This window comes from Rhinoraja longicauda, chromosome 7, assembly GCF_053455715.1.
Source record: "Rhinoraja longicauda isolate Sanriku21f chromosome 7, sRhiLon1.1, whole genome shotgun sequence".
Lineage (NCBI taxonomy): Eukaryota > Metazoa > Chordata > Chondrichthyes > Rajiformes > Arhynchobatidae > Rhinoraja > Rhinoraja longicauda.
In genome coordinates this window covers 12,031,138-12,044,879 of record NC_135959.1, presented here as the reverse complement: position 1 = coordinate 12,044,879, position 13,742 = coordinate 12,031,138, and the positions used below count along the sequence as shown (strand labels likewise).

Below are 13,742 nucleotides of genomic sequence, written 5' to 3'. Positions count from 1 at the left end.
TGGATGATTTCCAACCATTGACAATGAACTGAAATTAGAAATAGTCTTTTGACAAAATAATAGTTTGTGACATTTTCACTATTTATTGAAATTGCACTTATAAATTTGTATTACCGAAACAAATTAAGTCAATATGTAGCTAATGCAACTGCTAATTTTAATGAATCATAATAATCCCCTGTTGCGGCTTCATTTAACTCCAACAGATCTATTGCAATATTAGTTCCAGCACCTTTCTTATTTATATGTTCCTTGCACGGTATGAATATTGGAGACATACTTTGAATTATCTTAAGAATTTTGAAGAGAAGGCTATTAAACCCAACCAATTAGCCACCTGTTGCTGAAGGAATAGACCTTTTCCTGACCCACATCTAACAATTTTCTCCTTCTGCAGAAAGCATAACTAATTGTCACTCGAGTCCATTTATACTGTTTGTGTCAGATTTCTTCATAACCTGCTTTATAACTGCTGATTTTATTAACCCAAAGAAATTCAAGTAAATTTTCCCTCTTGTTTCCAACTTCTTTAGTTTTAGTTTCTTAGTTTTAGAAAGACAGCGCGGAAACAGACCCTTTGGCCCTTTCGCACTGACCAGCGATCCCCGCATACTAACACTATCCTGCACGCTCTAAGGACATTTTTTACATTTATACCGAGCCAATTAACCTACAAACCTGTGCGTCTTTGGATTGTGGGAGGAAACCGAAGATCTCGGAGAAAACCCTCGCAGATCACGGGGAGAACGTACAAACTCCGCACAGACAGCACCTGAGGTCGGGATCGAACCCGGGTCTCTGGCGCTGCAAGGCAGGAACTCTACCACTGTGCCACCGTGCTGCCCTTAAATACCACCTTCAATACCAGCAGTTAGTTTGCTTGAATTTTATCACCTGATTTTTTTTAAATTTTCCTTTCTTCTGTTGCTGGTTTTGACCAGGTTTTAAGTTACTTTTCATGTTTTAGTGGGAATCTGCCCCTTAAATAAAACTGTGCCAAATATGTGTGGGTTTGTAGGTCAATTGGCCTTTGTAAATTGCACCTGGTGTGTAGGAAACTGGAATAACAGAGGTCGGCTCGATGGTACCGCGGTAGAGTTAGACAATAGACAATAGACAATAGGTGCAGGAGTAGGCCATTCAGCCCTTCGAGCCAGCACCGCCATTCAATGCGATCATGGCTGATCACTCTCAATCAGTACCCCGTTCCTGCCTTCTCCCCATACCCCCTCACTCCGCTATCCTTAAGAGCTCTATCCAACTCTCTCTTGAAAGCATCCAACGAACTGGCCTCCACTGCCTTCTGAGGCAGCGAATTCCACACCTTCACCACTCTCTGACTGAAAAGTTCTTCCTCATCTCCGTTCTAAATGGCCTACCCCATATTCTTAAACTGTGGCCCCTTGTTCTGGACTCCCCCAACATTGGGAACATGTTTCCTGCCTCTAATGTGTCCAATCCCCTAATTATCTCATATGTTTCAATAAGATCCCCCCTCATCCTTCTAAATTCCAGTGTATACAAGCCTAATTGCTCCAGCCTTTCAACATATGACAGTCCCGCCATTCCGGGAATTAACCTAGTGAACCTAAGCTGCACGCCCTTATTGCTGCCTTACTGCGCCAGAAACTCGAGTTCGATCCTAACCACGGATGTTAGTTGTACGGAGTTTTTCACGTTCTCCCCGTGACCTGCGTGGGTTTTCTCTGGGTCCTCCGGTTTCCTCCCACACTCAAAAGACATGTAGGTTTGTAGGTTAATTGGCTTGGTGTATGTGTAAATTGTCCCTAGTGTGTGTAGGATAGGGTTAATGTGCGGGGATCGCTGGTCGGCGCGGACTCGATGGGCCGAAGGGCCTGTTTCTGCGCTGTATCTCTAAACTAAAATAAACTAAGTATAGAGCCGGTATGAACGGGTGATCAATGTTCGACGTAGAGTTGGTGGGTCTAAGGACCAGTTTCCATGCTGCATCTTTCAATTGAAAAAAAATGGTCTGCCCGAGACGAGAAAAGGGAATTTATGTCACCAATATCAAGCTCTTTTTTTTTGCTATTTTGACAGAGCCATTTATCCATTTATAATGACTAACTGGTTTAATGCTCCAGTGAAAATAAATGAGAGAGCATGCATTTTAGCATTCCTATAGCAACTTTACCGACAGTCAATTCCAACCTATATTTTACTCGTCATTCTGAACTGAGTCAGTATTATAATTGTTGTGAAATGTCATCTCATTGACAACACATTTGAAATTAATTACAAATTTATGACAGTTCTATTAAGATGCATTGCAAACTGAAGCTTTATAAATAGTTAGCATGGTAATTATATTTTTACGAACAGTGTATATTGTAACTGCAACTCTCCAAATTGCTGGACAGGTAAATTTTGTCATTTCATTGAAAATATTATAACTTTTCAATATATTTTTTTTCTGCGTTTTCGAATGTCACCATCGCTCAGTGAGAAGACCTTGTATTGCACAACTGCTGGTGGTGAAAGGGAAGGACCATAAGTTCATAAGTGATGGGCGCAGAATTAGGCCATTCAGCCCATCAAGTCCACTGCCATTTAATCATGGCTGAACTATCTTTCCCTCTTCATCCCATTCTCCTGCCTTCTCCCCATAACCCCTGACACCCATTCTAATCAAGAATCTAGCTTTGTCGGCCTTAAAAATACCAATTGACTGGGCCTCCACAGCCTTCTGTGGCTATTAATTCCACAGATTCACCACCCTCTGACTAAAGAAATCCCTCCTCATCGCCTTCCTAAAGGAACGTCCTTTTATTCTGAAGCTATGACCTTTTGGCCTAGACTCTCCCACTAATAGAAACATCCTCTCCACATCCACTCTGTCCAAGCCTTTCTCTATTCGGTGGAGGGAATGAACAGGCAACTTTTCAGGTCGGGATCAGTCTGAAGAAGGGTACCGATTCAAAGTGTCGCCTATCCATTCACACCACTGATGCCGACTGACCCGCTGAGTTCCTCCAGCACTGCGTTTTAATCTGGGGTCTTGATAGGGTAGAAATGGAGGTGGTATCTTAATCTAGAACTAGGAGTCACCGTTTAAAAATAAGCAGTCGCCTGTCTATGGAAGAGATAAGGCAATATTCTTTTTCCCTCTGAGTCTTTTGAACACTTCTTCAAAGTATAGTGAAAGCAGAGTTTCTAAGGCAAATATAGAATCATCCTTTATGAGCAAGAGAATGAATGATTATCAGGGGCAGACAGAGTTGAGATTAAAGTCAGTTCGACTATGGTCAGTCTGAAGAAGGGTCTCGACCCGAAACGTCAACCATTCCTTCTCTCCAGATATGCTGCCTGACTCACTGAGTTACTCCAGCATTTTGTGTCTACTGTCAGTTTGACAATGATCTTTTTGAACAGCAGAGCAGAAGTGTGCCAGGCGGCTTATTCCCTATTGATATGAACACGCTGTGTTCATTGTATTTTGCCTCATACCTTCAAGTATTAATAGCTCAAACCTTGAAGTCACAAGTGACTTGTAACTATCATTAATAGCAAGCAGTTCATAGCGAGGGGCCTCAAACTACTTGGGGCGGCACGGTGGCACAGAGGTAGACCTGTTGCCTCACAGCGCCAGGGACCTGGGTTCGATCCTGTCCTTGGATGCTGGCTAGATGGAGTTTGCACATTCTCCCTGTGATCACCTGGGTTTTTTCCGGGTGCTATTGTTTCCTACCACACCCCAAAGACGTATGAGTCGGTGGTTTAATTAGCTTCTATAAATTATCAATAGACAATAGACAATAGGTGCAGGAGTAGGCCATTCAGCCTTTCGAGCCAGCACCGCCATTCAATGCGATCATGGCTGATCACTCTCAATCAATACCCCGTTCCTGCCTTCTCCCCATACCCCCTCACTCCGCTATCCTTAAGAGCTCTATCTAGCTCTCTCTTGAAAGCATCCAACGAACTGGCCTCCACTGCCTTCTGAGGCAGAGAATTCCACACCTTCACCACTCTCTGACTGAAAAAGTTCTTCCTCATCTCCGTTCTAAATGGCCTACCCCTTATTCTGAAACTGTGGCCCCTTGTTCTGGACTCCCCCAACATTGGGAACATGTTTCCTGCCTCTAATGTGTCCAATCCCCTAATTATCTTATATGTTTCAATAAGATCCCCCCTCATCCTTCTAAATTCCAGTGTATACAAGCCTAATTGCTCCAGCCTTTCAACATACGACAGTCCCGCCATTCCGGGAATTAACCTAGTGTGTCCCTAGTGTGTAGGATAGAAGTAGTATATGGGTGATTGCTGGGCCAAAGGGCCAGTTCCCCCACTGTATCTCTAAACTAAAATACATTTCACAACTGTTTTAGTTAGAAGTGGAGAGTTACTTTCTAGTACCTCATCTTGAGGAATAGCCAAGAAAGAGCGGCACGGTGGCGCAGCGGTAGAGATACTGCTTTACAGCGCCAGAGACCTGGGTTCGATCCTGACTACAGGCGCTTGTCTGTACGGAGTTTGTACATTCTCCCCGTGATCTGTGTGGGTTTTCCCTTGGAGCTCCAGTTTCCTCCCACATCCCAAAGATGTGCGGCTTTGTAGTTCGATTGGCTTTTGTAAATTGTCCCTAGCGTACAGGATAGTACTGTGCGGGTGATTGCTGGTCGGCACGAGCTCGATGGGCCGAAGGGCCTGTTTCCACATTATATCTCTAAACTAAAATAAACCACCACTGTTTTAGGTATAAGTGGAGAGTCACACTCTGGTGTCTCATCTTGAGAAATAGCCAAGAAAACACTGGGAAGTTTTATCTTCAATTCTTCAAGTTCTTCAATTGATTTCTGCAAACATTATCTGCTTGTTTCCGACCATGATGATACATGTTTTTCATCTTTGCATTTTGCATCGCTGCATCATGGAGGCTTTGTGCCAGAAATTTCTGGTTCTCATTTGCTGCTTTGTGGCTCAATTTGGGATCAGCTGATTTGTCAAAACTGGTCAAAAGCCAGTTGAACAGATGTGTTATCTTTATAGTACAGTACAAATCCGGTCTGGTTGTAAGAGCGATGCATAGCTCAGCACTACCGAGTACGCAGTAGGCCCTCTTAAAGCACTTGTAATTGTAAAGGCATTGTGTGGTGTTTTGCAGAAAAAGGACACCTTGACAAAAAACATGAACAATGCCTATGCCATCGGAGGGATGACCTACACCCCAAACAAGGAACCCGTCATCTCCAGTATCTCGAAGAGCACCACCGTGCACATGAAGGCAGAAGAAAAGGTGGCTGAAAGTAAAAAATCTTACAACAGCGTCAGCAAAATTGACAAAATGGCCAGAGTTGTGTTCCCCGTCTTCTTTGGCATTTTCAATTTGGTTTACTGGGCAACGTACCTGAACAGGGAACCAGTTATAAAAGAAGCCATTACTCCAAACTAGCCATCTAGGTAGGGGAAGTTACTCAATCTGTTGACCATATCCCTAGACGCTGGTTTCAGCAGGGAAGATTTTAAGCGCCTGACAATTTTATACTGTGTGATTATCCAAAATATTTCAGACCTTTTTTCACACGTCTTGCATGTCGTAAGCAGATGATGCCAGATTTCCTTTGACGGTTTCTATATTTAAAAATGGCAAATGAAACAGGGCACAACGATTACTTTGAGAATGCTGCAACTTTAAAAAAAAGAACAATGGTAATGGTTTGACTTTTGTGTATGCAGGTTGAAAATAAAGTACTGTAGATACTTATGTGTCGGAATTCTGTGGCTTAATTTGTGCTTTGAAGAACGAGTTCCCTTTGAGGATGATAATGATAGCTGTTGAACGATGTTCTTTCAATGGAGAAAGAGTGGGAGGTTGGTGGGAGGAATAGAAATGGGTGCCTGGCCCTCCCTGTACTCACGCGGCATTCACAGAAATACAGGGGGTCACGTGTGTCTTGGCAGTTTTTAAGATGGAGAATGACTTATATTTATATTCTTACAACAGCACATTACACAAAAACGTTACATCGAACCCTACATGTGTCACATTATTTCATGCAGAGAAATGTCCTTGCTCTCACCCATTTACCTTCTCCCCATCCCCACCCTGCCTTTTCTGCTACCTAGATGAATTTAATTTTCTTTTGGCAAAATAAAACTTGCTGAAAGAAGTCAAGCACATCTGTGCACAGTTGATGTTTTGGGTCGAGGCCCCTGCATCAGGACCGAGGAGGGGGGAGAAGATGTCACAAAATGCTGGAGTAACTCAGCGGGTCAGGCAGCATCTCAGGAGAGAAGGAACGGGTGACGTTTCGGGTCGAGACCCTTCTTCAGACTGAAGAGTACCGACATAAAGAAGAGAGAGGAGCAAGGCAGGGTTGGTAAGCGGATAGGTGGGGTCAGGTAAGATGGAGAGGTGGAGAAAGAGAGGGGGGGGGGGGGGAGGTGGAGGGGGTTAGATACAAAGGCTTGTGTGAAGACAGATAAGGAAAATAAAATGAGGCAGAATGAAGCCACATTGGGGGAAGGAAGGCGGAAGGAAAATAGAGACCAAGGTTGGAAGGTGATAGTTTGGTTTTGTTTCGTTTCGAGATACAGCGTGGCAACAGGCCCTTCGGCCCATCAAGTCCGTGACGACCAGCGATCGGCCGTACACTAATTCTATCCTCAACACGAGGGACAAGTTGGGCCGAAGGGCCTGTTTCCAAGCTGTGTGACTCAATGACTATGACAATTAACCTACCAACTTGCACGTCTTAGGAATGTGGGGGGAAACCGGAGCACCCAGAAGAAACCCAGTTAGTCACAGGGTGAACGTACAAACTCTGTTCCTGCGGCACCCATAGCCAGGATCGAACCAGGGTCTGTGGCTACTCTACTATTGAGCCTCGGTGCTGCCCACCAATGTACATTGAAGGGAGAGAGGATGGGCAGATGGGAGAGGGGAGATGGGGGAGGGGAAAAAGAAGGGTAGTCCAAGATGCAAGAAACCTGGGTGGATAGACACGAGTTATGATCAGGAAGGTTTATGGGATCTGTTTTTTTTTTTAGGAAAATTGAGTAGTTATTGAGGGATGAATGTAAGGCTGCCCTTGATTCTGCTTGAGTTTGTGCAGGATCAAGGATTATGGCAGGCACAATGGTGGCGGCAATTGGGGTTGTTGAATTGGGAAGAGGAAATTAGATGAGCTTGGGCTCATGGTGAAAGACATCTGTTCGTCGTGGTGACAGTAGCAGTCCTGGAAAGCAAAATATCAAATTTTTCACAAATCCAACCATTCTCGTTTCCCTTCAGCTGTCAGTGAGACTTGGAAACACTGAAGGCCAGAGCGGTCCAGATATCCAACCTCAGCCAATGGCAGTATCTCATTACAGGTCCACAACCCATTTTCCAGCACCCTTGGGGTTGGATGGATCAGCCGCGTTCGAATGGTGGAGTAGACGATGGGCCGAATGGCTTAATTCTTCTTCGAGAACGTATACAGATTCTTGATTAGTAAGGGTGACAGGGGTTACGGGGAGAAGGCAGGAGAATGGAGGTGAGAGGGAATGGTAGATTCAGCCGTGTTTGAATAAGGGGTAGGCCATTTAGAACGGAGATGAGGAAAAACTTTTTCAGTCAGAGAGTTGTAAATCTGTGGAATTCTCTGCCTCAGAGGGCAGTGGAGGCCAATTCTCTGAATGCATTCAAGAGAGAGTTAGTTAGAGATCTTAAGGATAGCGGAGTCAGGGGGTATGGGGAGAAGGCAGGAACGGGGTACTGATTGAGAATGATCAGCCATGGTCACATTGAATGGTGGTGCTGGCTCGAAGGGCTGAATGGCCTCCTCCTGCACCTATTGTCTATTGAATGGCGGAGCAGACTTGATGGGCCAAATGACCTAAAGTCCTAATTCTGTTCCTAGAACGTGGGTTCCAGAACCTTGGCGAGTTATCCATTTTGCCGGAACAACAGAGGTCACTTAATAATTCAACAATACACCTCTAACCCCGCTAATTATACCTCTCCCATGTCTCTAAAGCACCATGGACTGCTAGAAGCTTAAATAAAGAATTACCAATTAACAAAGAAGCGAACAATGAACTCTTTCAGGATGGAGGCACACGTCCCGAAAGAGCACGTGCCACTCATAACGCTCTCGTAACTTTGGATGCACTACAGGAGGTGCCAAACTATCAGTTGCCGGAAAATCGGTGGTGCATCTGTACTTAAAGTCATGTTGTGCTGTCCTCAAATTAAGATCAATTTGAAATCATCACCTTTGAATGAATTTCAGAGGCAGACGACATTATTATGTGCTTCAAGAAACATAGAAACATGGAAAATAGGTGCAGGAGGAGGCCATTTGGCCCTTCGAGCCAGCACCGCCATTCATTGTGATCATGGCTGATCATCCACAATCAGTAACCTGTGCCCAACTTCTCCCCATAATCCCTTGATTCCACTAGTCCCCAGAGCTCTATCTAACTCTCTCTTAAATTCATCCATTGATTTGGCCTCCAATGCCCTCTGTGGCAGAGAATTCCACAAATTCACAACTCTCTGGGTGAAAAAGTTCCTTCGCACCTCAGTTTTAAATGGCCTCCCCTTTATTCTAAGACTGTGGCCCCTGGTTCTGGACTCGCCCAACATTGGGAACATTTTTTCCTGCATCTAGCTTGTCCAGTCCTTTTATAATTTTACATGTTTCTATAAGATCCCCTCTCATCCTTCTAAACTCCAGTGAATACAAGCCTAGTCTTTTCAATCTTTCCTCATATGACAGTCCCGCCATCCCAGGGATCAATCTCGTGAACCGACGGTGCACTGCCTCAAATACAGGGATGTCCTTCCTCAAATTAGGAGACTACAACCGTACTGTATTTAATTGCAGATATGTGATCTATTCGCCTATGGTACAGACACAGACACACAGACACAGACGCACACAGAGGCACGGCCACATGCACATGCATGCACACGCACACACACGGATGTACACACGTACGAGCGTGCGCACCCACAGTTAGTGACTCATGCTCCATATATTCTGGCCCTGTACCCTGCCTTAAAATATCCTGACAATAAGCAGTAAAATATTCTGCTTATTCTCCAGTGACTTCTGCACATTGCAGGGTTTATGGATGGACACAAAGCATTCAATTAGGCTAGACTTCTCACATAAAGAGAAATAAATACATCAAAAAATATATCAGAGAGATCCTGCATGCCTCAAGCCTTTTTAAGCAATTTTCTAATTCAAACTCCAGTAACAGAGTAAATGTATTGAAATTGGTTCTCCAAGGGCTCCCTGCATCCTAATAATAATTTACATTTCATTTTACACCTAGAATGTAGGGAAAACATTTCAGCGTATAATTAGATTTGCTGATCAAAAGAAAACAGAAATTATCACCTATTAACAGGTACAAAATGGCTGAAAACATGCAAATAACACATTAAATAAAGCAATTGTTATTTTAATATTGGTGGTTCAAATGTTTAAAGTAAATGGATCCGTGGCTTTGTTGAAATAGCATTTCTTAGGGATTTCACAAGGACATAGTGCTGTTCCACCGCCTCACTAATCCAATATCACGATGATAAGTGACCTAAAAGGCACTAATATATTAGAGGTGGTACACATTTCAATGCAGCCTGAATGAAAAGCAACTCGGAGTCATAGAATCTCTGAATGTATTCAAGAGCGAGCTAGATAGAGCTCTTAAAAATAGCTCTTAAGGAATCAAGGGGTATGGGGAGAAGGCAGGAACGGGGTACTGATTGAGAATGATCAGCCATGATCACATTGAATGGCGGTGCTGGCTCGAAGGGCCGAATGGCCTCCTCCTGCACCTATTGTCTATTGTCTATAATCACATAGTGCGGAAACAGACTCGTTGACCCAACTTCTCCATGCCAACAAAAATGCCCCATCTACACTAGTCCCACCTGCCTGTATTTTACCCATGTCACTCTAAACCTCTCCGATCGATGTACCTGTCCAAATGTCTTTTAAATGTTGTTATAGTACCTGCATCTACCACCTTGTCTGGCAGCTTGTTCCCTATACTTGTGTGAAAAAAATAGCTTCACAGGTTCCTTATTAAATCTTTCCCCTCTTAACATAAACTCAATGTCCTTTGGTTCTTCATTCCCCTACTCTGGGTAAAAAAAAAAGGTCACATAAAAGATGATCCTTCAGCCTTCTGAGCTGCAAGGAATAAAGTCCCAGCCTGTCCAATCTCTCCCTATAGCTCAAGCCCTCGAGTCCTGGCAACATTTTCGTAAATCTTCTCTGCATTCTTGTCAGCTCAATTACATCTTTCCTATTGCAGCTCTACAAAAACTGAACACAATGCACTTAGTGTGGCCTCACTGACGTGTTGTAGAACTGCAACATCCCAACCTCTCCACTCAATACCCTGACTGATGAAGGCCCATGTACCTGTGACACCATTTTCAGGGAACTATGTATGACTGACTCTTGTGTCAAGTCAAGTCAAGTTTATTTGTCACATACCCATACACGATGTGCAGTGAAATGAAAGTGGCAATGCCTGCGGATTGTGCACAAAAAAGAATTACAGTTACAGCATATAAATAAAGTTAATAAAGTTAACATTGAGAAGACACAATTTAGTCCCTGGAGTTATAAAAGTTAACAGTCCTGATGGCCTGTGGGAAGAAACTCCGTCTATACTCCTATACTCCTAGTGACTAGACAATAGACAATAGACAATAGACAATAGGTGCAGGAGTAGGCCATTCAGCCCTTCGAGCCAGCACCGCCATTCAATGCGATCATGGCTGATCACTCTCAATCAGTACCCCGTTCCTGCCTTCTCCCCATACCCCCTCACTCCGCTATCCTTAAGAGCTCTATCCAGCTCTCTCTTGAAAGCATCCAACGAACTGGCCTCCACTGCCTTCTGAGGCAGAGAATTCCACACCTTCACCACTCTCTGACTGAAAAAGTTCTTCCTCATCTCCGTTCTAAATGGCCTACCCCTTATTCTTAAACTATACTCCTAGATCCCTCTGTTCGACATCACTCCCCAGGGCCCTACCATTCACTGCGATGGTTTGGCCCGGTTTGACTTCCCAAAATCTAACACTTCACACTTATCTGCATTAAACTGCATTAGCCATTCCTCAGCCCACTTGCCCAGCAGGATCAAGATCAAGATCCTGCTGCAATTTTTGATAACCATCTTCACCGTCTACGATACCACCCACTTTACTGTCATCTGCAAACATACTAATTATGCCTTGTACATTCTCATCGAAATCATTGATTATAAACTCAAACCAGTAATGGATTATACTTGTGAGCCCGTGCTGCATGAGAGAGCATTCCAGGGAAAGATACCATTTCGTAGAGGAGAGGAGGCAGAAATAGTTTAAAGTCGCTTTCATTCAAAAGAACGTGTGCCTAAATCACTCATTGGGCATTCAAAGCCCCGAATCCCATCTCTGCATCAAAGGCCACTTGATCATTCTGTAAACTAGCCTCTATTTCAATTAGGGTTACTGAAGTTACAGTGCATCGACATCATTTTGCTGCTTCTCAAAAGGAATTCGGGGCTGCATTAAAAGAAAGTGTAAATAGATAGATAGGTCTGGAAGAAGGGTCTCGACCCGAAATGTCACCCATTCCATCTATCTGGAGATGCTGCCTGTTCCGCTGAGTTACTCCAGCATTTTGTGCCCATCTACAGAGTAAAACCAGCATCTGCAGTTCCTTCCTACACATTAAAAGAATGTGTAACAATTTTGTTTCTCTCTACTTGTGCGAACGTGATGTGACAGTTTCCCTGGTGATTCTGGTGGGTAACAGCATGGAGTGCACATATCATCTTGTTTCATCTTCCTTGCCATTTGTGCCACTTCAAAGGAGAGGCAAGCAAGGAAGCAACTTGCTGCTCATCAGTAGATACCGTTACTTTGGTACTTTCTGCTGCCCTGGGAGATGCTTTTGCTTCTTCTATCAGCAGCTCTGATTCAGCGCTGATTGCTAACTCCTTCAGTTCATCATTTCCAAAGGGTTAGATGGATGTGGTGTACTGATGAAAACTGTCACTCCATTTGTTCCTGCTTCGTTTTCCAAGTATTCAGTTTAGTTTAGTTTAGTTTGGGTCGGAGATACAGCGGGGAAACAGGCCCTTCGGCCCTCCGAGTCCGCGCCGACCAGCGATCACCCGCACACTTGCACGCACGAGGGACAATTCACAATTGTGCCAAGCCAATTAACCACCAAAACTGCACATCTTTGGAGTGTGGGAGGGAATCGGAGATCACGGAGGTCACGGGCAGAACGTACAAACTCCGTTCAGCCAGCACCTGGAGTCAGGATCGAACCTGGGTCTCTGGCGCTGTAAGGCAGCAAATCTAACGCTGCTCCACCGTGCCTTTAATACGACTGAGGAAGGACACTGCTGCAAATCCTCGACTATCATTGTGTTCAGCGGAGCCTGCCTCATCTCATTCCTGGGGATTAGCACACGTCTTACCCTGAATTCTGAGGTAACTCTTTTGACGTAGTTACTGTACACACATGCTCCAGTGTGTACAGTAGTTCCTTGAATCAGTCAGGCATTTATGCATTGGTATTATGGGAGCAGCCTCTGATGTATCATTTGGGATATTATTTACACTTCTAAGAGGTGTTTAATAATTCATTTCTATTTCCACACTGTAAAGTGTATGAAAATCTGATAATGCATCACGGGGACTTAATGTGCTTAACGTTTAAGAGCCAGAGTCACACAGTGCGGTAACAAGACCTTCAGCCCAAACAGCTCCCACAGACTAACCCCGCACCAACCTCATTACAATCTCCCCATATTCCCATCAGCTCACCCCAAATCCTGCACTTTGGGGAATTACCCTATCAACTTGCACCCCTTGGTGAAGGGGAGGATATAGAGTACCCAGGGGAAACCCATACAGTCACAGTGAGAGTGTGCCAGCGCCAGGTGGACAGCACTGGAGGGCAGGGTTGAGTGTGGGTCATTGGCTTTGAGGTCACAGCTCTGCCTGTTAAGTCACTGCACCCCGACACCTTTACACCCTCTTTTCCCCAAAGCTCTTCATTTCATAAGTTCATAAGTCTGTAAGTGCTCGGAGCAGAATTAGGCCATTCGGCCCATCAAGTCTACTCCGCCATTCAATCTTGGCTGATCTATCTCTCCCTCCTAACCCCATTCTCCTGCCTTCTCCCTATAACCCTTGACACCCGTACTAATCAAGATACTATCTATCTCTGCCTTAAAAATATCCGTTAACTTGACCTCCATAACCTTCTATGGCAATGAATTCCACAGATTCACCACCCCTTGACTAAGGAAATCCCTCCTCATCTTCTTCCTAAAGGAACATCCTTTAATTCTGAGGCTACGACCTCTGGTCCTAGACTCTCCCACTAGTGGAAACATCCTCTCCACATCCACTCACATTTTTTGATAAGTTTCAATGAGGTCCCCCCTTATCCTTCTAAACTCCAGCAAGTAGAAACCCAGTGCCATTAAACGCTCATCGTATGTTAACCCACCCGTTCCTGGGATCATTCTCATACACCTCCTCTGGACCCTCTCAAGAGCCAGCAATTATGGTAATTGCTCCATCAGCCATCCCAAAATTGTTGATCAGGGTAAATCTGAACAACTGCCCAAGTGACTTGCAGTGGGAGAAGCAAGGAACTGCAAGTTCCGGGTTACACAAAAGGAGAGAGTCCACAGATCAGGCATCATTTTTGGAGAACATGGATAGGCGAAGTTTCGGGTTGGGACCCTGGCAAGGT

The 13,742-nt window shown here is 44.4% G+C and overlaps 2 protein-coding genes across 7 annotated transcripts in view; one reads left to right on the top strand and one right to left on the bottom strand.

The window, feature by feature from the left end:
* The window catches only part of gabra5 (gamma-aminobutyric acid type A receptor subunit alpha5), a 103,787-nt gene extending 98,074 nt beyond the window's left edge, over nt 1-5,713 (top strand). For all 3 annotated transcript variants that reach the window (XM_078402103.1, XM_078402104.1, XM_078402105.1), the window contains exon 10: nt 5,126-5,713. In XM_078402103.1, coding sequence (XP_078258229.1) covers nt 5,126-5,413 — 288 coding nt within the window. In that variant the 3' untranslated portion in view covers nt 5,414-5,713. The remainder of the gene's footprint in view (nt 1-5,125) is intronic.
* The window catches only part of gabrb3 (gamma-aminobutyric acid type A receptor subunit beta3), a 649,138-nt gene that overhangs the window by 567,830 nt on the left and 67,566 nt on the right, over nt 1-13,742 (bottom strand). The gene's annotated exons all lie outside the window — the stretch shown is intronic.